Raw genomic sequence first — 23,486 nt, 5'->3', positions numbered from 1 at the left:
TCCCCAGCAGCATACATGACGCTTCCTACAACGGCACCTCCCATTCTAGCCCCTCAGCACACCCCTCTACGCCCTCACGCCAACGAGACGCAGCACCTCGGGCGTCTCAACGGGCTCCTTGAACGGCCGCGTCCTGTTGGCCGGGCAGTCCGTCCCGTCCGGCCGCTTGGGTAGCGCCATGGGGTAGTTTGGCCGCTCGACGGGGATGCGGTTCATCTGCGGCCAGTGGGTCGTGCCCTTGCGCGCGTCGAAGACGGTGCGCTTCTCAGCCAGCTCAGCGTCGGTCATGAACGAGCGCGGGCACAGGCAGACGTAGGTGACGAAACGCGTCTGCGAGCCCACGGGGGACGCGTTCCAGTGGACCGTGCGCGAGTCCCACACTGGGGTGTCAGCGCGAGGACAGTGGGACAGTGGCACCACACCTGCCGCCACACGACTCACGAATGAAATCCCCAGCATTCGCGCACACCTTGACCTCCTCGCACCCCTTGCGCTTGTACCACTCAAAGTCTTCAGGCGTGTATAGGTACCCGTTCTCGTCCTCGCCCGCGTCGCGCTCGGGGCGGAAGCCGCCGATGGCGGCAAAGTGCTCCTCGTGCAGCTTGTGGCTGCCGCGGAGGACGCAGAGGCCGCCGTCGTCCGGGCCGTTGGGGCTGAGGTTGGCGATGCCCTGGTAGAGCTCGAACCTGTCCACGCGGCGGGGGTTCTGGTCGATGTCTGGGCGCGTCAGCGGCCGTGAGGCTCAGCCAAAGCCCGCCACCCACGAGGCCATGGCTTGGTCGGCGCAATGTCCGTCCTCCCCGTCTCCGCGTTGATAGGGAAGCTCGCATTCAGCCCATCAAAGCTGGTGATGAGGTCGTCGGTGCCCCACACCTGGGCGAAGACGTCGCGGATGCCGGGCTGCGCGCGGATCTTCCACACAAAGTCCTCGTGGTTGACAGCGTAGCGGTTGTACAAGCCACCCCTGGTGTCAGCTGTGCCACGGTGGCCACCCACGTCGTAGAGTACGGGAGGTGCTCGGCGGTCCAGGTGCTGCGGTCGTCGCGTTTGAACCCGAAGGGGAAGGCCTCGAGCCACTGCAGCGCGGACTCTTGGAACTCTTCGCACGCAGCAGCGGGGATCACGCCGGGCACGACGACGAAGCCGTCGCGCTCGAGCGCGCCGAGGAAGTCGGTGCGGCTGGGCGTGGTGGGGGCGGTGGAGGCTGTGGTGGGGGCTTCGGACATGGCGGGCGTGTGATGTTCCGCGTGTGTGGTCATGGGACAGCTCGATAAAGTCGGTGGTCGGTCGGTCGCACCGAGGTGGGAGGCACCGAGGTGGGGTGTCGCTCGCGATTGCGGATAAGAGGGCGCCAGCGACGGCGTGTTCGCCGCGCTTGCTTTATGCTGGCAACAAGAGATGCTGCGGCGTCCCCACTCTCGACGCGTTTGCCGCGGTGAGCCGGTGTGTGTCGGCATGTGTGGTGTATGGTGTCCCGCAGCTGGGGCCGGGTGGGGCCACGTGAGGGCGGGCTGGGTGGCAGGCCAGAGTGGGGGAGGTGGGTGGTGGGTGGGTGGTGAGTTGCTCGTCCACATGCCGCCGCTCAGGTCACCGGACCGGATGCAGGCTGGCCGCAGGCGCTGACCGAGTCGACCCAGCAGCGCAGCGCAGGCTGGAACCTGGAACCGAACCGACTGCGCGGGGGACGGCGGATGCAGCCAAGTCAGCAGACCCGTCCCAGGCCCGGCCAGGGTGGGGGAGTGGGGGAGGGAGATAAAGCCTCTACTTCGTCCCTCTGTCGTCTGAGTCGGCCGCCCGCCGCGCCGCCGCGCTGCACCTCCGCTCGGGCGTGGGGGAGGCCAGGCCCGGATTAGAGGGCACCCAGCCAGCGCTCGGCACGCACCGACGCCGCCGCAAACCCGATAACTCGTGCCGCCACGCGACGGTGGACGACCGCCAGCTATCATGTGGGTGGGGGCGGGGGGGTGGGGGACTTTTTTCAGCGGGCAAACAGGGTGGGGGAGGGGGAGGGGTAGGAGGGTGCGCTGCGCCGCTGACTTGTTGGAGAACGCGGAGGCCCATTGCTTATCCTGTCGGGATACATAAGGCGGGGGTGGGTGAGTGATTGTCTTTCAAGCGGCGCGGCAAGACAGCTGCACAAGGACCACAAGCACGACAAGGACCACAAGCACGACAAGTTGGACACCAGCCCCGACCGACACTACCCCCCCACCACCATGGCCACAGAGAAAGCGCCCATCGACCGCGTCGAGTCGACGCGGTCCATCGACCCCAAGGCGCAGCTGCAGACCAGAGACGTCCAAGGCGACGCGGCGTTCCACAAGGCCGTCAACGAGGCGCCGCTCGACCCGTGGTCCAAGACGGCGTTCAAGCTCTACGGCGTGTTGTTTATCGCCGCGCTCAACGCGACGGCCTCCGGCTTCGACGGGGTGAGTGCGCGCCTCAGCCCGCGCCTAGCCCCCAGCCTAGCTAGCCTCCGCTAACCCCCCAGTCCATCTTCTCGTCCATCAACGCGATGGACCAGTGGCGGTCGTACCTGCACCTGCCCGAGCTCTCCTCGTCGACGGGTCTCATCCTCATGATCTACACGGTCGGCGCGATCATCGGCTCGCTCTTCACCGGGCCAATCTGCGACCAGTGGGGCCGGCGCGCGGGCATGCAAGTCGGCGCCGTGCTCATCATGGTCGGCGCGGCCATCCTCACGGCCGTGCAAAACGAGAACATGTGCATCGGCGGGCGCTTCGTCCTCGGCTGGGGCGTGGCGCTCGGCACCTCCGCCGCGCCGACGTACGCGCTCGAGCTCGCCCCGCCGCACTGGCGCGCGCGCATCGTCGGTACGTTCCCGAAGTATTTCCCCGCTGACGGCAGGCTTCTACAACACCTTCTTCTACGCCGGCAGCATCCTGTCCACCGGCGTCGCGTACGCGTCCGCAAAGCTCAAGGGCGAGGTCGCGTTCCGCCTCCCCCTCGGCCTGCAGCTCGCGCCCCCGGCCATCATCCTCGTCGGCACGCTCTTCATCCCCGAGTCGCCGCGCTGGCTCTGCTGGAAGGGAAAGCAGGAGGACGCGGCCCGCATCCTCGCAGAGTACCACGGCGGAGGGGACATGCAGCACCCCGTCGTGCAGCTCGAGCTCGCCGAGTTTGAGGCCAGCATCGAGCTGCAGAAGAGCGTCAAGTGGTGGGACTACTCTGCGCTGTACAAGGACCACAACGCCAGGTGGCGCTTCCTGATGGTTACCTTCATGTGAGTTGGCCCATCCGGAGGGGAATGCCCGCTGACCCCCAGGTCCTACTTTGCCCAGCTGAGCGGCAACTCGGTGCTCACCTACTACCTGCCCGCGATGTACTCCCTCCTCGGCATCACCTCGACCGAGCGCCGCCTGCTCCTCACCTTCGCGAACAGCATCGTCTCCTGCGCCGGCGCGGTCGCCGGCTCCGCCACCAACGACCGGATGGGCCGGCGCACGCGCCTCTGGGTCGGTTCCTTCGTCCTCGCCTCGCTCCTCTCCATCGTCACGGCGATCTCCTCGCAATTCGCGACCCCCGAGCTCAAGGCGCGCGCCACCTCGACCCTCTCCAACGCCGGCGTCGCCTTCATCTTCCTCTTCGGCGCCGCCTACAGCTTCACCTACACGCCCCTCACGGCCACATACTGCGCCGAGGCGCTCAAGACCGAGGGCCGCGCAAAGGGCATGGGCGTCCACGTCATCCAGAGCAACAGCGCCAACCTGTACAACACGTACGTGACGCAGATCGCGTTCAGGCACATCGGGTGGAAGTACTACCTCGTCTTTGTGGCCCTCAACGTCGTGTACGGCTTCGTGTGGTACTTCTTCGGCGTCGAGACGCGCGGCCGCACGCTCGAGCAGCTCGAAGCCGTCTTCGACGCGCCGTTCCCCCCCCGCGCGAGTCTGCAGAAGACGACCATGGTGCAGCGCGACGGGCACCTCGAGGGGCTCGAGGACGCTTAGGGCGGCCGGGGTGACGGGACGAGGGCTGGGTCGGGAATCGTTTGTAGGGGTTGCTAGTTGGATCAAAGAATGAGAATGAATCGCGTTGGGTTGCCGGCGGACTGCCACTGAGGTCGAGTGCCACAACGCACTGATGATCACCTACACCACGCCTGGCATGCATTGCCAACGACTGACCTCTCAGAATAGCTGGCTTGTGGAGTGCGCTCTGGAGCGGCCGCCTGCCACGCCTCAGATCCACCAGATCCCCGACGATCGCCCCCGCCCAAGTGCCACAACACACATGGCGATCACCACCACCCCCGGCATACATCCATTACCGACGTCCTCTCAGAATAGCTTGCCTGTGGAGTGCGTTGCGAGCTGCTGCTGCCCCCTCCTGCCCAGGCCCCCCCTTCCCCACTCTCGCAACAACCTCGCACCGACTCGCCCACTCGCAACAACAAGGTCCATCCAAATATAACTACATGTAACAAGCCAAGGCATTACGCACCACCCCTACGCCCTACGCCGCCGACAACAAGGCGTACGCAAACTCGAGCCTGGGAATCTCCACCTTGTGCTCGTGCGCGAGGCCAATCACGCCAGCGACGACGCCGAGGTCGAGCTCGAGGCCCGGCTTGACATCCGCCAGCACGTCGGCAATCGCCTCGTCGCGCTCCTCGCGCGTTAGCAGGCCCGCGCCGCACCCGACCTCGACAATCTCGGCAACAAAGGCGCGGACCGCGTCCGACTCGGGCACGGCCGCGCCGCGTGACAGCGACGAGATGCACATGGACGCACAGTCGCGCATTGTCTGGGCCGGTCAGCTTGTGTGGGGGGTGGGGGTGGGGCATGTGTGGGAGTGGCAGTCGAAATAAAAACTCAAAAGCAACAGCCAGCCACGTAGCCGAGGCGAGCCGAAGCCGAGCAGATTATCCGCCGGGCCAATCTCCCTGCCGTGGCACCGGGGTATCGGACTCTGCCTCGCTTGCAGCTTGCGTTTTGTTACGACACAAGGCGTCGCAGCGACCCGCAGGCCACACAGTCACATGCATGGCGGAGGAATGTGGACTCACCAATTCGTAGCGTGCGTTGGCCATGTCGTCGGCGAGGAGGCAGCTCGCACCGGCGTCACGCACGAGCGTGCTGAACACACGGAGCGCATTCTCCGTGCAGCTCGACGCGCCCATCATGCTCGCCGTGACAAACGCCGACGGGTCCGAGCGGCTGCTAGCCGCGCAAATGACGGGGAGATGTGTCTTGCGCAGGTCGGCGAGCAGGTCGTCGTCGTCGGGCCCGCTCTGGATCAACAGCCACGCCATGACAGTCGTGTTGCGGATGATTTGCCGGGCAGCCGGCGACGCCGACGTGATGACGCCAAGCGTGTATTCTGGCGCAACGTCAGATGGTGCGAGCACTGTAGGGTTAGCGACGCCCGCATGCATCGCTCGACCACACTCACCCCGTTCTGGCCTCCAAGCGTTGGCATCCGCATCGACCTCGACGGCGCATACGCGCGTGCGCTGGGACTGCGTGTGTCAGCCGCCACTCTGCACTCGCCACGAATCGCGCCACTCACCCGCTCGAGAATCTCGCCGACGGCGTGCGCGTCGCGCCCCGTCCCGACGACGAGCACGTCGATCTCGGACGGCACAGGCTTGTGTGCGTTGCCGGTCGGGACGGGCGTCGGGCTGGGCTTTGGCGATCCCGCCGCCGTCGAGATCATGTCGCTCCACCGCGCCGCAGTGAAGTGGGGAACGCCGCCTACCTCTACCAGCGACGCCGAGCGTGATGGCGAGGGCTCGGCCTCGACCCTCGCCTTCTTGTTGACGTGCATGTCCGCCTCAATCTCCTTGCGGTCCGCGGCGCTGCTGCTGCTCTCGCCGTCCGACCCCTCCTCGTCAATCACCTCGGCGACGCCCCGCACGCGGCAGTACACGTCCTCGTGGGCGCACGTCGTCTCGCACCACTGCGCGCGGATGCTCTTGATAAACTCGAAGCGCTGGGCCGAGCGCTCGCGCGCCGCCTGCGTCGGCGGGCTGGGCGTGGTCGCGGCGAGCGCGTGCGCGTGCGCGTTGACCGTGGCGAGGAAGCTGCGGCTCGCGCGACCGAGCACGTCGACCTCGAGCTCGGGGAACGGCGACGCGTGCTCGGGCTTGAGGATGGCGTCGTTGATGGCGCCGAGCGAGTTGACCCACGCCGCGGCGCGCTGCTTGCGCTCGTCTTCCTCGAGCTTCACGGCCGCTTGTCGCCTGCTCTCTGCGCGCGTAGCCGGTGGTGGGGCCATGGTGGTGAGAGTGGAAGGGAGGGGGTGTCTGAGTCGATGTGCGAGTGGCAAGTCGTTGCAGTCGATGTGCGTTGTCGTGGTGGCGTGTTGAATGATAATGTGAGTGGAGTGGAGTTGTGGTGCAATAGTCGGTTTGGGTGAGTGACTGTGCGATGGAGTCGTCGAATAGTTGTCTTGGGTTGTTGTCACCGTGCACGCACCCAGCGGCGGCGTAAAACTCTGCTTTGGTGCTGCTACCCGGCGCCGTCGGTCGGACTTTGCTCCTCTCCCTCTGCTCTGCTCCAGTGTGCACTTTGCAGGCTCGGTTGTCGCAGTCACGTCACTCCCACTTATTTGCGAGTTCGGCTGGAGCCCGAGATTAAAACAGGCGAGGTGAGGTGGGGTCTGGCTGGTCTAGGGGGCACGCCAGCCCAGTGGCGAAGGGCGAGGGCCGCGGCCACTGACAATGCCAGCTCGGCTTGCCGCCTGCCAACGCCGGCCGGATCGACGTCAGTATGCATGCTGCCTGCGTGCCGCCGGGTTGGCCTCGCTTGCACGTCGGTGCCAAGAACCAGTGGCGAGGATGCACCGACAGCGCAGCGCAGGCGGTGAAGGCCGCACCACCAGGCGAGGCGAGGCGACGACGACAGACGACCCTTCGCCAATTCGGTAATGTCCTCGTCTCGTTTGTTCCCGCCCCGCATACAGCCGCCATGCCTCAAGGTTCCGGCTCAACTGCTCAAGCATCGACGACGACGACACTATGCCGACGACGACGACGACGACAGCAATCGCCACGACGCCATGCACGCATCTTGCATGCACGGGGCCGCGAGCACGAGCAGGTGCATGACGCGCAGTGCCGACCATGCTGGCCGGCCGGCTCTAGATCTGTGGCAGCTTGGCACGCAGCTCGGCAAAGTCGTTTTCATCCCTCTCTGAAATCAAACTCGGTGCGGGCCTAATCCTATAACCCGCCGAGGCTCCACGGCGGTGCCGGTGGCACCGGTCGGAGCTTCATTCGATCGGCTCGAGGCAGCCAGCAGGCAGGCACCCTTCCCGCCACTGACTTGCCCACCTACCCACAACTCGGTACACTCGGTACAACCTCCGACGCAAGCCTGCCTTGCGCCGAAATGCATTCTATTAGTGTCAATGCTATTCTAATATTACAACGCGTGGGTTTCCGTCCCAAGCACATAGTCGATGAACCCGGCGTCCTCCTCGACCAGCGCCGGGCCAGCTGCACACCAGCAGCCCGGCTCAGAGACGAGGGCAGACCGAGCACGGACCATCGGTCCCAGCTCGTCCAGTTCACTCAGCGTCATTCTCGCAGCCGGAGAAGAGTACATGAGTTGCCGGATAGTCGCCAGAAGCACATTCGACACGACCGGTGTCGGTGGGTCGCCGGCAGCCGATGTCGGCCACGATGACGGCGTGTTACTAGCGCTTGGAGCAGTTGCCCCGCGTAAAACGTAATGGTCGTCAAGGTCGGTAAAGTCGTCATTACGAAGCTTGACCCATGCTTCGCCATCTGGGGCGTCGTCAGCACAAGTTCGGCTCGGGTCGGCTCAACACTCACTGGATGGTAAGGTTACATTGAGAGCCGCCTCGAGAACCAGGATGCCAAGGCTGTAGACATCTGACTCGGGGCCAGGGGTCGCGTCGTGCAGTGCTTCGGGGCAGAGATACTCGCGGTCACCTTCGAGCTCGCGATCGAGGATAGGGCTGGGGCGGGCCTGGATCGCCCGTTCGTCGTCCTCAAACGGAGGCGTCACGCTGCCTTCACGCGACGACATGCCGCTAGCCCCGCTGCGCACAGTCGATGTGCTGCGGCCAAGTCCCGGCTCACGGATAATGCTCATGCCGAAGTCGCCCACCTTGAGGCTGCCTTCTCTCGTGATCAGCACGTTGGACGGCTTGAAGTCGAGATGGAGAATGTCATTGGCGTGGATGTAGTCGAGTGCCGTCGACAGCTCAACGATCATTTTCCACACACGGCCCTCGTCTAGACCGCCGCGGTCGCCTTGTGCAAGGAGGTAACGGCCAAGGTCGCCACACTCGGCCAGCTCGGTCCGGATAAACAAGCGGCCGTTCTGCTCCCATGAGTCGGCAAACTTGATGATGCCGGAGTGCGAGTCTCGAGTGAGCTGGCGCAGAATTGTGACTTCTTCGAGCTGGCGGAGCCGGTTCCGCGCGCCAATGTATGGGCGTCCAGTCTTGACCGCCCAGAGATCGTTGTCGGCCTTGCTCCGGACCTTCCAAACATTGCTGAACTCGCCGCTGCCTAAGGCCTGGACCAGGGTGAAGTCGTTCTCAAAGCGACCGGCGCCAGCCACCCGGGCGGCGTCGGGCATGAGTCCTTCTGCAAGTGTTGTGCCAGCCGCGGGGGTGGCAGGCATGACGGCCGCATGTGCACGGAAGGTGGCCGCCAACATCGGGTTGGAGTTTCGGGCAACAGGGCCCGCGCGCGACAGGGCACGAACACGCGCTGGTCGCGTCCGTGCGGGGCTGGTTGACGGAGAGCCAGCCTCGGTTGCATTACGGGCGAACGGGTAGTAGGTCGACGCCACTTGAGGGGAAGGCGTCGTGACGCCATACTTGGGCTGGACTGTTGCAAGAGGCAAAGGCTTCGTTGGGGTCGCAGGAGACGACATCTTGTCACTCATGGCATCGCTGCCAATGCTGCCACAAGACGCAAACATGTTGCTGCCCTTGCGGCGCAGGCCACGATTGCCGCCAATGCTGCTTGCCGTCGACGACATGCGAGCATGGCCACTGGGTCGACGGTATGGCGACGTGCCAATGTCGCTCGCAACCGACGCCTTGCGGGTGTGTGCGCTGGTCGACGAAGTGGTTCGCCTAAAAGGAGCCGCCCAGAAGGGCTTGATGGGTGAAACCTGGTCCAACTCGTCGAGATCTTCGGCCTGCACCGCCTCGACGCGATCGCCGGTGCTCGGTGCCCGCGTCTTTGTCGTCGCCTTGACCACTGCCGCGGTGGGCTTCAGGTCCGCAGGCTTGGGCATCGGCGTCCAGTTCCTCGCCTTGGCCACAGACGACCCAAAACGGGGGAAGCTCAGTCTGCTACCGCGCTTCTTCACAAGCCCAGTGGATGCGAAGGCTGCGGGCGAGGGCTTGTCGTCACCAAAGAGCTGAGCCACAGGAGTCGCAAGTTGGGTTGGTTCGGGTCGGAAGCTTGGGTCGGTACCTCCTCGGCGAATATTGGGCCGAGTGGTAACAGCAGGAACACGAGCCGAAAGCGATCGAACAGGCGTGGCCTTGATCGCCTTTGGTGTCGAGCCAGAGGCCCTCTTCTCGAAGCGGTTCTTGAAGGACAGAAGTGGAGCGGAGGGTAAGAGTGGCGGCTCCGACTGGCTCGAGGTCGACCGAGCGGGCAGCGACGTGAAGCCAGTCCTCCCATTCATCGGCCTCAAGGGTGAGAGCTCGAGCTCGAGCTCGTTGGGCTCACTGGACGGAAGGGGGCTCTCCCAAGGCTGGTGGTGGGACAGGTCGCTTTGCGTGGCCCTGTCACCACCGCACCGAGCGAGGAAGGTGGCGTAAGCGTCTTCGCTGTGGTCGTGTGGCTCGGACGTCCGGCGGAGGGATAGGGCACCAGACTGCTCGCCGTTCAAGAAAGTTCCAAACCCGTCATCGCTGCGGACAGGAGCCTTCTGGGCGGACTTGATGAGCCTGGGAAGGAAGCTCGACAGAGGTGAGCGGCTGAGCGACGCCGAACCGGATGGTGTCCGCCGCTCTGCCGTGGACCGCTTGCGCTCAACTGGCGGCGGCTGAGTGGAGGGTGGGCGACCCATGGCGAAGGTGCGAGCGATGGGCGACTCGCCGCCACAGACTGCGTGGACAGGGGAAGGAGCACGCTTGCTACGCAGGGGCGATGTCTCGCCAGGACTCAAGTGCAGACCTCTTGAGGGGGAGAGCAAGGTGTCACGCGGGAGGCTGGTTGTCCTGTTTGGCGTTGCTGGTGGAGCAAACTCGCCGTCTTCCTCGCCCCAGATGGAGACAACGCTCGGCCGCGTCGGTATCGCGCTCAAGCTATGCCGCTGAGACGAGAACAGGGAGGATGCACTTGTGCAGCTGCCGGAAAAGTCGTCAAACGAAGAGTGGGAGAAGGTGCTGGACACGGGCCGAGGACGCGTCGGCTGCAGCTCTGGTAGCGCGTCTGCCTCCTCGATCCATTCCTCGGCGTGCCAGTCCGCGTCTTGGTCCTCTTGACCCAGTGGCTCGGTGCCCATAGGTCGCGCCACCCACGTTGGCGAGTGCAGCTCGTAGGGGTATGCACGTGACTTGCTGTGGAATGGACTTCCCAGGAGCGAGTGAATAACAGGCATGGGAGCAGTGTGCGGGTACGACAGTTCACGGCCGTTCGGCGCAGCCGGTGTTGACAACTTGCGCATGTGGGGCCACCTCCGTGGGGTCATTGTGACGGTCGGAGGTGTTGTCATGACTGGGGGAGTACTTGAAGGGCCGGCTTGCGTCATGGAGACTGGCGACGCCTCACCTGACTCAATGCTAAATGGCGGGGTGCTCTGTGAGAGCGAGACGTGCGAGAAGGTATGCGAGAGCTTGTGGCATGTCAGTGTGAATTATGAGGAGGCGCGTCGTCGCCAGGTCCAGCATTCCGACTCACCAGTGGGACAGACATCTCCCTTCTCCGGCCTGGTCGTGACCACCCACTGACCTTGTCGGCAGGGGCACGGCCGGGACTTGTCGCGGCGTGCAAAGGATGCTGCTCCCCAAAGGTCCAGTCAATGGGGCTTGCTAAGGCCTTTGAGTTGTGGCCGCCTGACCGCGAGCTGGCGCGAGAGTGGGCGGCGCTCGATGTGGCCGACATGGACATGGATAGTGGGCGCATAGTTGGGACTGCGCGGGGCGAAGGGGAAGCCTTTGCCCGTTTTGGTGAGCGGCACGTGCAGTCATCGTCATCTTGCAAGTGGTCCGCCGTCATGGCTGCTAGTCTTGTGCGGAGATGCGTTGGTGTTGTTGCTGGAGCTGCGAATGGTGGTGATTGTGGTAGTGTTTGGCTCATTGTGAGAGATGAGGATCAGATGAGATGTTGTTGTTGTTGTTGTTGTTGATAGGGGTTGATAGGGCGAGCGAGCACGAGATGGGCCGTGGGCCGCCGGGTGCGTTACTTGTAAATGGCCAGAGTGACGCGCTGGGCAGGACGGACGGGTACCGGGTAGGTGGGGCAGGGCGAAGAAGGTACCGGAAGGGCGGGCGAGATGAGAGATGAAGGCAATGAATGGCGTGTTGGTCGTCGCAGCAGGGGGTCGTGTCGTGTCAGATGAGAGGAAAGAGAAAGATGAACCGAGAAGGAAGATGCTGGTGGGGTGGGGGGTCGTGGTTGTTGTTGTTGTTGTTTTGAAAAGAAGAAGAAGAAGAAAGTCCCGAGCGTGTGTGTGGGGGGAGGGGGGGATGTGAAGATGGTTGTTTGTGTGTGGGCAGTGATGCTCACGACACGTTTAAACAATGACAAGCAAAAGGGGTGCGAGTTTTGTCTTTCGTTGACCGAGAGGGGGGAGAGTATTAAATGGGCAAGGGGGGGAGGGAGGGGAGGAGGGGAGGAGGGAGGAGGATGTCGCTGTGGTTGCGGTTGCTGCTTTCGGCGCCGTGTCTACTTGTTCGTCTTAGTCGACCACTGTCACATCTGATGCGAAGTTGACAAGACTGGCAAACCCGGTCAGGACTTTGTTGGCACTACCTACCACGTACGTGCCTTGCCGCCGTCGCGCTGTCGCCGCCGCGCCGCCCGCTCCTGCCGTGGCGTTTGTTGCTGGGTTGAATCTGGCCGAGTGGCCGTTTGCCCTGCAAGGTTGCTGCTTGCAGGTCCAACTGTCCCGATCCAGTCAGCAGCAAAAAACATAAACAGGACGAAATAAGCCAGAAGAAAGGCGCGTCCTGCCGTACACACCCACCCACTCGCGCAGTCGGGCGCGGGCAGGCGGCCGGGCTCGGGCGGCGCAGGCGGCGGCCGCGGCGGCGGCCAAAGGAGGCGCACCCGAACGGAGGGGGCGGTGGCGCACAAAAGGGAAGGCGCCAGGGGCAACCGCAGACAGGCACGTTGAACAGGGCAAACGCAAGTCGACCTCAGGGTCTAGGAGTCAGAAACAGGCCGAAGGGCGCAAGGGAATCCGATCCAGACACGGAGCGCGCACAGACCTTCTGGCACACGGGGCGCGGCTGTTCCTGACCAGCCAAATCCACCCTGAGCCCACCCAGATGTAAACATTGGCAAGGTGGACGCGGGAGCAAATTGTCAGAGCATGGAAGGCACGTGTGATTATGTAATAAGATGAATCACAACATCGCCCTAATCGACCCTCCCCTTTACCATAATGAGCCCATGACCTCACAGCCAGCGACAGAGTGCAATTGGTGGGCGAGGCTGCAGGCAGCTTTGACATCAACAACGGCCTTGTCCTCGATATCGACACCGACGCCGCCGCCAGCCAGCCCGCCTCTCATCGCACCTCTCCCACCTCGACCTGCATTGTTCTCGAGAAGCCCTATTGCAATAGATTGCAGTGTACCGCACCAAACGGCACACTCTAGACACCTAAAAACCTGTGACTAGGCATCAGCACGCATTGTCGATTGTCGTCCGCTCCAAAAAATATCCAGCACCACCAACAACACCACCAACAACACCACAAACACCCCCAACACCATCATGGCCACTCGTAGTAAGTCATGGGTGGCAAGGCAACACCACTGTTGTACACTACTCACACCCGCAGCCTCCTCCAGGACATCGTCCAAGCCGCCGTCCAAGGCCGCGCCTTCCAAGCCTGCCTCCAAGGCGGCGTCGAAGCCTTCCTCCAAGACCGAGACCAAGCCGGCCTCCAAGTCGGGTGCCGCTGGCTCCAAGCCCGCGTCCCAGGCCGCCAAGACCGACAAGCCCGTCGCTGCTGGCACCAAGAGAAACGGCCCCTCGGAGGACAAGCCGGCCAACAAACCCGCCTCCAAGCGCCGCCGTGTTGTCGAGATCAACGCCGTCGCCAAGGCCCCTGGTTCGTTGGCCCCAGTCATTGTGCTCTACCACTGCTTACACACTACACAGAGCCCCAGGGCCTCTCGGTCTTCGTGTGGGGAACCGGTGACATGGGCCAGTTTGGCACGGGTCCCGATGACCTCGACGAGAAGCCCCGCCCTCAGCTCCACAAGTGGTGAGTCCGAGCGAGCAGAGCTGCAGACCTCGTGCTCATTCGACCAGGTTTGAGGAGAAGAGGGAGGATGGCGACCTCGGCGCCGGCCCTGGCCAGGGCGGCATCGAGACGATCGCTGCAGGCGGCATGCACACGCTCGCCATTGATCAGAAGGGACAGGTAAGTCGAGCTGCAAGAGAGGCCTGTTCGCCGCTGACTGGCCAGGTCCGCTCGTGGGGTATCAACGACAACGCTGCCCTTGGCCGCAACACTGCCAACGTCCCCGACCCCAACAATGCCGACTCGACCCTGCCCGCCGAGGACTTTGAGACCTGGCCGTTTGTCGTCGACACTCTTGCCAACGAGGGCTTCCGCGCTGTCAAGATTGCGGCCGGTGACAGTGTCAGCGTCGCCCTCTCTGACGAGGGCAAGCTCCGCGCCTGGGGAAGCTTCCGTGTGAGTCTGCGGCGATCAGTTACGATGCCAAGCCACTGACACTGCCAAAGTCCAACGACGGTATCCTCGGTTTCGATGGCGTTGTGGGGCACGCGCCGTTCCAGTTCACCCCCATCCCTCTCCACGCTTTCGACCGTATCGAGGTTGTCGACGTTGCTGCCGGCGCTGACCACGTGCTTGCGCTCACGACCGAGGGCCACGTCTACGTCTGGGGCAATGGACAGCAGAACCAGCTTGGTCGCCGTGTGATGGAGCGCCGCCGTCTCAACGGCCTTGAGCCTGAGCGTCTTGGCCTGCGCAACATTGTCCACATCGCTGCAGGCCAGTACCACTCGTTTGCCGTCGACAAGAACGGCCACGTCTACGCCTGGGGTCTCAACACGTACAAGCAGACTGGTCTGGACGGCCGCGCTGGCGAGGAGGAGATGGTCATCCGACCCACGGTTGTCAACTCGCTCTCGCCCGAGAACCACAACGGCGCCAAGGTTGTCCAGGTCGACGGCGGCGAGCACCACTCGCTCTTCCTGTTCGACAACGGCGAGGTCTGGGGTGTTGGCCGCAACGACGCAAAGGAGCTAGGCCTCGGCCCCGACCACCCTGCCCAGGCTGGCCTCGACGAGCGTCGGGCTGATTTCAAGCACGAGAAGGAGGAGGCGCTCAAGGCTGCCCAGAAGAAGCTCGAGGATGTGCTTGCTGCCGAGAAGCCCGACGAGGACGACAAGGCCGCTGCCGAGGCTGCGATCGCTGAAGCGGAGGCGTCGCTTCGCGTGCCTTCGGGCGAGTACGTCCCGGAGCCTGTTCGAGTATGTTGCTGTGTTGGGTTTAACGTTTAGAGCTGACACTTGGACCAGATTGCATTCCCCCCCATTGGAGACTACGAGGACCCTCCCGAGCTCGAGGCGTGGTCTGACGCACCCACCACCAACCCTGTGGCTTCCATCTCTGCTGGCACGCGCCACAACCTTGCCGTCTCGCGCGACGGCAAGGTGTACGCCTGGGGTCTGGGCAACCAGGGCCAGCTTGGTCTCGGGTCTGCAGAGACGGCCGACACGCCGACATGGGTGCGCAGCAAGCAGCTCAAGCCCTACAAGGCTGTCGCGGCCAGTGCGGGAGGCCAGCACTGCGTCCTGCTTGGCAAGTTGGCGTAAGGCGGCGTGGCAAAGGCCGGCGCCAGCCGGCGCCATTGCCAGCGCCAGCGCCAGCATGCGCCATCATGTCCGAAACTGTCGCGCCGAACTTGTCGCGAATAGACCAAAGAAGAACAGGAGCGTGCGTTCGTCCTTCCTGTGCTAGCGCTTGCCGCGCATTTGTGGAAATTTGTCAGAAGCAGGCCGGCCTAATAGAGTCAGTAGGCTGCGCTGGTTCCTAGCATGCATTGATTGGGTCATGAACCTCAGCGCCGAGGCACGCTCCGTAGGCCAGGTCGCTGCGGTAGGCCAGGGCCGGCCGTCGCCACAGCCACATCGGGATGCTAGCCGCGTGGCTTGACTAGGTTGGGTCCGAACAGGTCCGAACCCGAGACGCAGCGGCCGACACAGGTACATGGGAGGCGTTTAGCTGCGGCCGGTGCTGGCGCCTGGGGAAAAAGCAAACAGCCCACCGTCGAGGTCTGGAGACGCAGTGCCTTGACCCAGGTGAGCGGGTGGGGTGGGCGGTTTCATAGCGGCGGGGCGGCGAGTGCAACGACGACAACGGCGGCGGCGACGACGACGCACGCACGCACGCACGCACGCACGCACGCACGCGGCGAACAGGCGAGTGAGGACGACACAATGCTCCGAGCCGTGAGGATGCATGCCACCCACCACGCACGACCGCACCACGGCCCAATAAAGCAAGCAGCCCACACGACCGCGTGCTGCCGTAACGCCATTCCCGCGCGTTTCAGCCCAAACCTTGCTCTTTGGCCCTACGCCCACGAGCTTGCGTCATGCTCTAGCCCTCTTCCGCGACCCACTCCTGAGGTGCTCGACCCGCCCCGTTGGCACCCCGACCCGCACCTTCTGCCCGCGTTCGATGCCAGATCTGCGCGCCGCATAGCCTTTGTTTGCGTGTGTTTGCCCTTTGGCATGATGAATCGCCATGCCGACATCGAGGTGCACGTACTTGTGTTCGATCAGTGTCCCTGCCGCCGTCGTTGGTCGCGGGCCGCGGCCGCCTCAAGGTCGCCCGCCTCGCCGCCTCCTGCAGCCCCGCTCCAAACACACCATGCATTGCCGTGCAGCAGTGATACAATGGGAATACGACTATACGACTATACCACTAGTGCAGCCACCTACCCTCACTCCGGCGTAGGCGTCTTGCTCAGCTCAATCTCGCTCATCGGCCGCCGGTGCACATTCACAATCTCGCTCAGAGGCCGCTCAGGGGTAGGCGACACGCGCTCATAGTCGCTCAGCGGTCTCGTCGTCGGCGATGACCCTGAGGTACGCGAGGTGCGCGCAAACACCGCCTTGAGTTGCGCAAGCTGGTCGTCGACAGGCGCATTCTTGTCGTACCCCGCCATCGACGACGGTCGCGGCGCTAGTGACGTTCGCCGCGAGGGCCCAGACACGGACGACGCATTGCTCAGAGGCGGCGACGTGAGCTCGCGCACCGGCGAGCGAGTCGGCGACGCAGGGGGCACAGGCGCCGCGGCGACTGTAGGAGAGCGAGGCTCGGCGCCTTCTCCGCTCCGCCGGTCAATGGCACGCCAGACAAACGTCTGCGCGGCCGGGTTGAGGATCGACGCGACGGCCGCACGAGCCTCAGCCTCGTTCTCCGGGCTCGACTTCATGAACGCATGCAGCTCGTTCAGTCTCTGCTCGCTGTCCCTCGTGTCGGTCAGGCGGCGAACCAGTCGCTCCGCCTCGCTGACATCGCGGGTAGGCGACTTGCTGACCGGTGGGGCCGGGGGCTCGGGAACGCCCGAGGTGCGCTTGCCAGTTGACAGGAGGCTCACGGGCGCCACATGTCCGTTCGTCCCGCGGCGAGCGGCACCAGTGTCGGCTGGCGCCGGTTTCTCAGGCGGGGGAGCTTCCTCTGCCGACGCTGCGCCGTGTCAGCCCCGACCGTCACTCCATCGACTCACAAATTCGGAAGATGTAGCTGTACACCGTTGTCATGTCCGCCTCGGCACCAAACTGCTCCTGCAGAAGGTCGTAGATGCCCACGTTGATCTCCTTGGTGTAGACAATGACACGCTGCAGCAGTGTCTTGACAACACGCAGCGGCAAGTCGCCGTGGGGGAGGCCGTACTTTGGACGGCGGCGCCACTGTACAGGTGGAATGACCTGCAGCAGGTCCTCGATGATGGACAGCAGTGTGCCTGCGGCGATACGGTTGTTGCGCAGATCCGAGTCAATCGACCGCACACGCTTGTACGTGCACTGCAGCACAACACCAATCTCGCTCGCGACTCGCGGGTCCTGGTTGGGGGTCATGTCTCGGCAGAGATCGACCAGGGCGTCAAACAGCATGGCGTAGACAAGTTCGCGTGACGGCGTTGCAATGATCGAGCTCAGGACCATGCTCATGTAGTCGCGTAAGTCGGTGGCCTGTTGGTTCTCGTCTGGCTCGCTCTCGCTCCAGACCTCGAGCAGGGCGTAGTGCAGTCTAATGCCGGAGAATAGACGCTCCAGGGCCTGAAGCTTGAACTTCTTTACGATCACCGCTCGCCCGAAAGCAATGTGGATCGAGCGCATGAGGTGCTTGATCCGTCGCAAGTTGCGCGCCTCCAACAGGTCGACAGGGTCGAGCGACGTGAGCTCCAGCTGATGGCACAAGACGTCGAGCAGTGCCTTCGCCTCAGGCACAAATAGCGCCTCCTCCTCTTCAACCAGCATGGACAGCGCCTTGAGTGCCTCGGCCGAGTCGTCGATATCCCGCGTCTTCGCAGCCTCGATGGCCAGGGCGGCTTCGCTGACTGCCGGGGCAGGCGCTGGGATGGGTCGACCAAGCGGCTGCGTTGAAGGGCGCGTGGGGCCATTGATGTTGGTCGGCAGCTCGGCTCCCGCAGTGGGCAGTCTGGATATCCTCTTTGAGGCTCCAGGCATGGGTAAACCCGAGGCTTCAGACGACGCTGATGATGCAGGCCGTAACGAAGATGGGACAGGGATCGCACGAGACGGGGTTGATGACCCAGACGTTGTGGGCAACCGTGTGCTGGGTGCAGGGATGCCACGAGAGGCAGGGCGAGTTGGACCAGGTGACGTTGGGCCAGACGGAATCTCCCTCGACAGTCGGTTCGTCCCTGCAGCCTTCGGCCGGGGCGAAGCTGAGCGAGGAGACGTTGGCCCAGAGTCGGTAGCAGCGCGCGCAATGGCTGACGGCGCGCCGGCCTTGGAGGCCGCCAGCGTCGCTCGTCGGTTCGCAAGCATATCCTTTGATGAAGTAGGCATTGATTCAATAACTGCAGTCAGGTTCCTTGACTCGCCCTGCAACTGAAGCAAGCTGGACTCGTTAGCTTCGGACGCGTCGGTCATGCTAGACTTACGCCATGAGGTTGAGGGCTGCGTTACGGGTGCCCTGGTCGGCAATGCACTTTGCGACCACTTCGTAAAACGCGCGATCTCCCTGCCGCAGCACTGATCCTCGCTTGCGGTAAGTCTTCTCGATAAGCGCGAGAGACTCGTTACGGCACGTCTTGCCCGCGGACTTGTCCTCGAGACCATACTGGACAAGGAGCTGGACGACCTGCGATGCAGGAATAATCTTGTCCAGTCCCTCAAAGATAGGCGCGAGCTTGGGCCCAAACTTGGCGTCTCCGAGCTGGTAAAGTCAGTCTAATGCCTGCACCTGTAACGCACCTTTATGACAAGAGCCGGTACAAAGAGCTTGACCTCTGTCTCACTTAATCGCTCTCCGCTGCGCGCCAGACCGTCCAGCACGTTGGAGATGACCTCCAACGACCTGATGCCAAGCTGGGTGTTGTTGGACAGGAGGCGAGCAGCAGCGTACTTCAAGGCAAGGTCGACGTTGGCCTGCTGGATTGCGATGATCTCGTGCTCCGGGAGACCAAATGACGGAGAGGTCTCGGCATCGTAGAACTCGGCAATGACGGCAAGGGATGCCATGAAGTCTTCCTCTGCCTTGTGGTCCTTGCTGAAGAGCAGCGTGAAGATGTCAGGGCTCGTGTGAGGCTCCATCTGAGTGTAGAGGTACTCAAGGCTGTCCGCACGTGCAGCAGCCTCGAGAGACCATCGACCGGCGTCGCGTTTCAATCGCTGCAGGCGAGGTTCGGGGGCACTGGTCAAGAATGGCAGAGTTCGACCTGATGGTGCCGCTGCAGGAGCCTGGGCGGCAGAAGCAATTGCCGAGCTTGAGCCGCTTCGGGCGGTTGGCAGACGCATCTTGGTGGCAATCCCCGTCGGCCGGTCGTCGCTGAGACTGGATGTCGGGCGAGTGCCAGGCGCGGATGAAAGGGCCTTCATCGCAAGGGATCGTCCTGGACCTGGAGTGGTGGCCTTGGGAAGCACCCCTGCTGCAGAACCAGCACGAGGAGTACCTGGTACCTTGGCAGCAGGAGCCTTGATACTCCCTGCACGAGCTGGGCCCAAGGGAGCAGGCATCTTAGGTGCTGGTGCCGCTGCCGGTGCCGGAGCAGCATCAGCCGCCGCACCTCGAGCAGCGTTGACCAGTGGGACGATCGTCGCCTTCGACGCCGGCTTGAGGCCGGCACACTGGTCCATGACAAAGTCGAAGCCTGCGCTGGCAATCACGAATGGAAGCACCACGCCGGCGGCTTTTCGCACGTCGCCGTTGCGATCCTCGAGGCCCGCAATCACCGGCGCTCCAAGAGGGGTGAGATCGGCGGATCGGCCTGGTGCCTCTGCAGAGAGTCGGTCTCCAACCCATCCGAGCACTGAAGACCGGAGCGCAGGGTTGGTGCTCTCCAAGCTGGCACCAATGCCGGCGTACATGGAGTCCAGTGAGCCGCAGGCGTCGGCAATTGCGGAGAGGGTTGTCAACGCAGCCGATCGAGTTGTAGCCTTCTGGTCGGCACAGACGCTGCACACAGCGGCGACCAGTACGCGGTTGTACTTGTCGAAAGGCTGCCCCATGCCAGTGGCGATCTTGGTGATGATACCAAGAGCCAGCATCTTGACTGACAGGTTCGTGTCGGCCATCGCCTTCTTCAAGACGGTTCCGATCTCGCCCATGTTGGGCTTCAACCGACCATTGGACTTGACCTCCAGCACGGCATTGAGTGCCTCGAACGCTTCCTTGCGGACCTTCCAAGCATCACTCTTGGAGTCGGTGAGAACAGGGGTCGAAGCCACGAGCTTGTCGAGGTCGACGCGTGGAATGAGGTCGTCGAGCGGGTCTCCACCTCCCTTGCCTCCCTTCGCACCAGCTGCCGGGGCGTCTTTGAGGTCGGCCTGTTGGCGTGTTGGCTCCGGTGGGGTTTGACCGTCGACCTTGTCAAACTCCTTGTTGATCGTCGCCAATAGCTGCGGGTTGAGGTCCTCGATAAAGCCCGAGATGTCTGCACCAACACCAATCTTGACCTGCACGAGCAAGGCAGTAGCACTGGAGCGAACGGCTGCGTTTGGTGAACCGAGAGCCGTCTTGATGAACGTGATGAGGTCGCGCAGCGGGATGCCGGCGATACCAAAGTCGATGACCTGCTGCTTGATCCATGTCAAGGCGTCCGCCTGGGCCTTTGGTGCCTTTTGCTTGGTCATGGGCTCGTAAGATTGGGCAAGAACGAATGCCAACGAAGTCCTCTCGATGGCCAGAGAGAGCGCGTCACCTGCGGGCTTCTTGAGTTTCAAGTCGCCGAGCTTGTCGGTCAAGGGCCCAATGATCAGCGCAGCCGCTGGCTTTCCGAATGATGGGCTCTTCTCCGCCATCAACGACATGACCTGGTACAACTTGGTCGAGACCTGCAGGGTCAGCTCAGATTACCCACACCAGGCTCACTTGGAAGTTCTTCTCGCCCCAGCCAGGTGTTTTGCCCAAGAACCGCATCATGACTTCACTGTCGACTGCCTCGGCACCGCCGTCCTCGCCAACCCACTTGACCATCTCATCCGCAGCCTCCAAACGGACCTTCCACGCGGCGTCGGCAAGAGCACTGTGATAGTTGGCGGGGATAGCCTCTTCGGCACGGGCTGCTGCCTCTTCTGACGAAAACCGATACTTGACTGGATCGGTCGGCGAGGAAGCCAGTGTTTTGGCAGCACCAGGCTTGCCAGCAGCAGCTGCTGGCGGCTTGGAGGGCGGTTTGGACGGCCCCGCAGCAGCAGGCGGTGGCATTTTGGGTGCTGCAGCCTTTGGAGGTGCAGCGCGTGCTGGAGGAGCGGCTTTGGAAGGCGACGCCGGTGGTGCAGGCTTTGGTCCGGGTGACACCGGCGGTGTCGGGGAATCGTCATCATCCTTCGCCTTCTTGGTCAACTGGGATGATCAGCTTAGGTCACAGCGATGCTTCATAGCACATACTGGTCTCGTGAACCGCGCGGGAGGTGCGCGCTTGGGTGCGGCCACTTCCTCGACAAGCAGTTCGTCTGAAGGCGGTGGGGCGGCGGCCTTTGCAGCCATCATCTGCTTGAAGCGTGCTGGGATTGCTCGAGCAGGGGGCGCAATGTCGTCTAGAAGAACGTCGCTTCCACTGCCGTTGCTCTTCGTCGGTGAAGGAGGAGGCATCACGGGCTTCTTCACCGCAGGTCGGGCGGCAGGTGCCTTGGCTGCAGGAGCCGGTGCCGCCTTCGGCGCTGGCTTCTTCACTCCTCCGACCTTGTACTTGATCTCGGCGCGCCCAAAGGCATCCTTGACCTTGGCCATTTGAAGCTCAGGCACGTTTTCGATGAATGGGTTGAAAGCGCGTTCACCGAGGATCTTCATCATAGTGCCCAGGCATTCGGCAGCAGCCGTGCGAACCGGCTCTGCACTGTCGCCGAGAAGAGCGACAAGAGCCTCTGCCATAGGTTTGACCTGGTCCTTGCCCGGTGCGTCCAGCGTCGTCTTCAAACTCCGATGCAAGAAGTTGAGCGTGCCCTCTTTGACCTGGGGATTCTTCGACTTGAGCTGAGTGAGAACATCCTCGACAATGTCCTGCAGTGTCGTCTGGGGGGTATCAGTGCAGTCCACCCACACTCACTACCCACCGTCAGGAAGATGGCATCCAATGCCTTGCCCAGCGCCTCCACAACGGCAGCCTTGCGCTCCTTCAACCTCTCCATGATTCCCGTCATGGTGACGCCGCGGAACTGGCCAAACGACTTGCCGAGGCCTTTTGCGAGGCCTTCCAAAAGCTTGGCCGCTTCCATGACGACATTGACGTTGGCGTCCTTGTGACACTTGGTTCCGAGCGTCTGGACAAGCGAAGAGTACGCCGACGCGTTCGAGGTCGAGATGCGCGCATTCTGCGGCTGTGCAAGAACCTTGTTGCACTCCTCTATTGACTCCAGGCGGTCCTTCCATTTGGATGATGCCAGTCGCTCGCTAAGATCAGCTGGGAAGAGAGCCAGGACGTCCACAGGATCCAGGAGAGACAATGGGTCGATGGCTTCTGGCTCGGCGTCACCAGCATCCCCTCCATCATCTGCGCCGCCCGAAGCTTCGGCCTCCTCTCGTTCTCGTTGCGCCTTGCGCGTCCAACGGGTCGCCTTGCCTGTGCCCTTGCCCTTGCCCTCGGCATCCAGGGCGTCGAACGCCTTTTGCAAGTCGGCCACCTGCACCGGCTTGAGCTCTGCCAACGCCGGCATGAGCCCCGGGCCGAGGTAGGTGTAGAGCGCAAGCGTGAGGCTGGTGCCCTCAGCACGGACGTTCTTGTCGGTGTGGCCAAAGATTTTGGGGAGAGCCTTGAGCAGCACCTTGACGTTGCCCAGGGCGGGAACTCCGAAAGCCCTGTTGCACGTCAGCCATGTGTACCACGCTCAATCCGTACTCGGTGATCTCCTTCAAGGTGGAAACGGCTCCGGCGACAGTCTTGGGCTGTTTTGCTCCGAGGCCGACAAGGACATCGGTCTGAAGGGATCGTCAGCTGGCCCATCTCGAGGCGTCGGGACGACTCACAACCACACCCTCGCCCCCGTTCTCGACCTCGACGAACATGGCACACAGGTCGGAACCCTTCTTCTTGGTGCCTGCTCGAGAGTTGCCGAGCACCTTCTCCACCAGCGCAGGCACAACCTCCGGCCGTAGTCTACGAAGCTGTCAGTCCAGCTCCTCGAGCGTCATCACCGTCAGGCTCACTTTGCGCTCGTCTCGCCGCTATTGGTCACAATAGCGAGAACCGCCTCTACACCCTTCTCCTGTGCTACGGCGTTCGCATCCAGTGTCCACTTCTTGCTGTTGTTCGTCAGCACCGTTGTCCCATCTCAAGCAAGTTGAACGCACAGCAGACCGGCATCGCTGATAAATGGCTTGAAGAAGGGATCCGTGTCCGAGGCCGTCTTGGCCGACTTTGCAATAACATCGTTGTACGCCGAGAGACGGGCCTTCCAGTTCTGCGCACGGTCGGTCAGTATTGCTCGGCGGCGGCGGCGGGAGTGTCACCGGCGTCGTCCGGAATGGGATGGACGCCGGCTCGCCGTCTGCCCTTGCGCATGAGTCTCGCCACCCACCTTGTGCTGGCTTCGCTCGACAAGTGGGATCTGCGAGAAGTCCTCCTCCTGAGGTGGTTCGCCGTCCATGACTGTCGTGATGCAGCGGTTCGGCGGCCGG

General features: G+C 63.1%; 6 protein-coding genes across 6 annotated transcripts; 2 read left to right on the top strand and 4 right to left on the bottom strand.

The window, feature by feature from the left end:
* Positions 1–66: 66 nt before the first annotated feature.
* Positions 67–1,226, bottom strand: Q8F55_007228 (uncharacterized protein; the record flags this gene model as incomplete). Its single annotated transcript, XM_069355666.1, has 4 exons — positions 67–380; positions 442–717; positions 765–964; positions 997–1,226. 4 exons carry the CDS (start codon positions 1,224–1,226, stop codon positions 67–69), a joined length of 1,020 nt encoding a protein of 339 aa, XP_069207737.1.
* A 990-nt stretch (positions 1,227–2,216) lies between these two features.
* Positions 2,217–3,971, top strand: Q8F55_007227 (uncharacterized protein; the record flags this gene model as incomplete). Its single annotated transcript, XM_069355665.1, has 4 exons — positions 2,217–2,429; positions 2,492–2,834; positions 2,869–3,244; positions 3,287–3,971. 4 exons carry the CDS (start codon positions 2,217–2,219, stop codon positions 3,969–3,971), a joined length of 1,617 nt encoding a protein of 538 aa, XP_069207736.1.
* A 505-nt stretch (positions 3,972–4,476) lies between these two features.
* Q8F55_007226 (uncharacterized protein) lies at positions 4,477–6,240 on the bottom strand (the record flags this gene model as incomplete). Its single annotated transcript, XM_069355664.1, has 4 exons — positions 4,477–4,767; positions 5,030–5,370; positions 5,416–5,482; positions 5,533–6,240. The coding sequence occupies 4 exons, from the start codon at positions 6,238–6,240 to the stop codon at positions 4,477–4,479; spliced, it is 1,407 nt and encodes a 468-aa protein (XP_069207735.1).
* A 1,148-nt stretch (positions 6,241–7,388) lies between these two features.
* Positions 7,389–10,655, bottom strand: SWE1_2 (mitosis inhibitor protein kinase swe1; the record flags this gene model as incomplete). The annotated part of the gene is made up of 2 exons (XM_069355663.1): positions 7,389–7,753; positions 7,802–10,655. The coding sequence occupies 2 exons, from the start codon at positions 10,653–10,655 to the stop codon at positions 7,389–7,391; spliced, it is 3,219 nt and encodes a 1,072-aa protein (XP_069207734.1).
* Positions 10,656–12,907: 2,252 nt separating this feature from the next.
* Q8F55_007224 (uncharacterized protein) lies at positions 12,908–14,986 on the top strand (the record flags this gene model as incomplete). Its single annotated transcript, XM_069355662.1, has 7 exons — positions 12,908–12,920; positions 12,975–13,247; positions 13,298–13,403; positions 13,451–13,562; positions 13,608–13,838; positions 13,889–14,641; positions 14,690–14,986. 7 exons carry the CDS (start codon positions 12,908–12,910, stop codon positions 14,984–14,986), a joined length of 1,785 nt encoding a protein of 594 aa, XP_069207733.1.
* Positions 14,987–16,119: 1,133 nt separating this feature from the next.
* Q8F55_007223 (uncharacterized protein) lies at positions 16,120–23,455 on the bottom strand (the record flags this gene model as incomplete). The annotated part of the gene is made up of 12 exons (XM_069355661.1): positions 16,120–16,868; positions 16,909–18,269; positions 18,313–18,587; positions 18,626–20,704; positions 20,742–21,215; positions 21,261–21,884; positions 21,926–22,667; positions 22,708–22,787; positions 22,836–22,965; positions 23,016–23,111; positions 23,160–23,269; positions 23,387–23,455. The coding sequence occupies 12 exons, from the start codon at positions 23,453–23,455 to the stop codon at positions 16,120–16,122; spliced, it is 6,789 nt and encodes a 2,262-aa protein (XP_069207732.1).
* Positions 23,456–23,486: the final 31 nt, after the last annotated feature.

The sequence above is a fragment of the Vanrija albida genome, assembly GCF_041260175.1.
Source record: "Vanrija albida strain AlHP1 chromosome Unknown contig_5, whole genome shotgun sequence".
Classification (NCBI taxonomy): domain Eukaryota; kingdom Fungi; phylum Basidiomycota; class Tremellomycetes; order Trichosporonales; family Trichosporonaceae; genus Vanrija; species Vanrija albida.
This window is presented reverse-complemented; position numbering and strand designations above follow the sequence as displayed.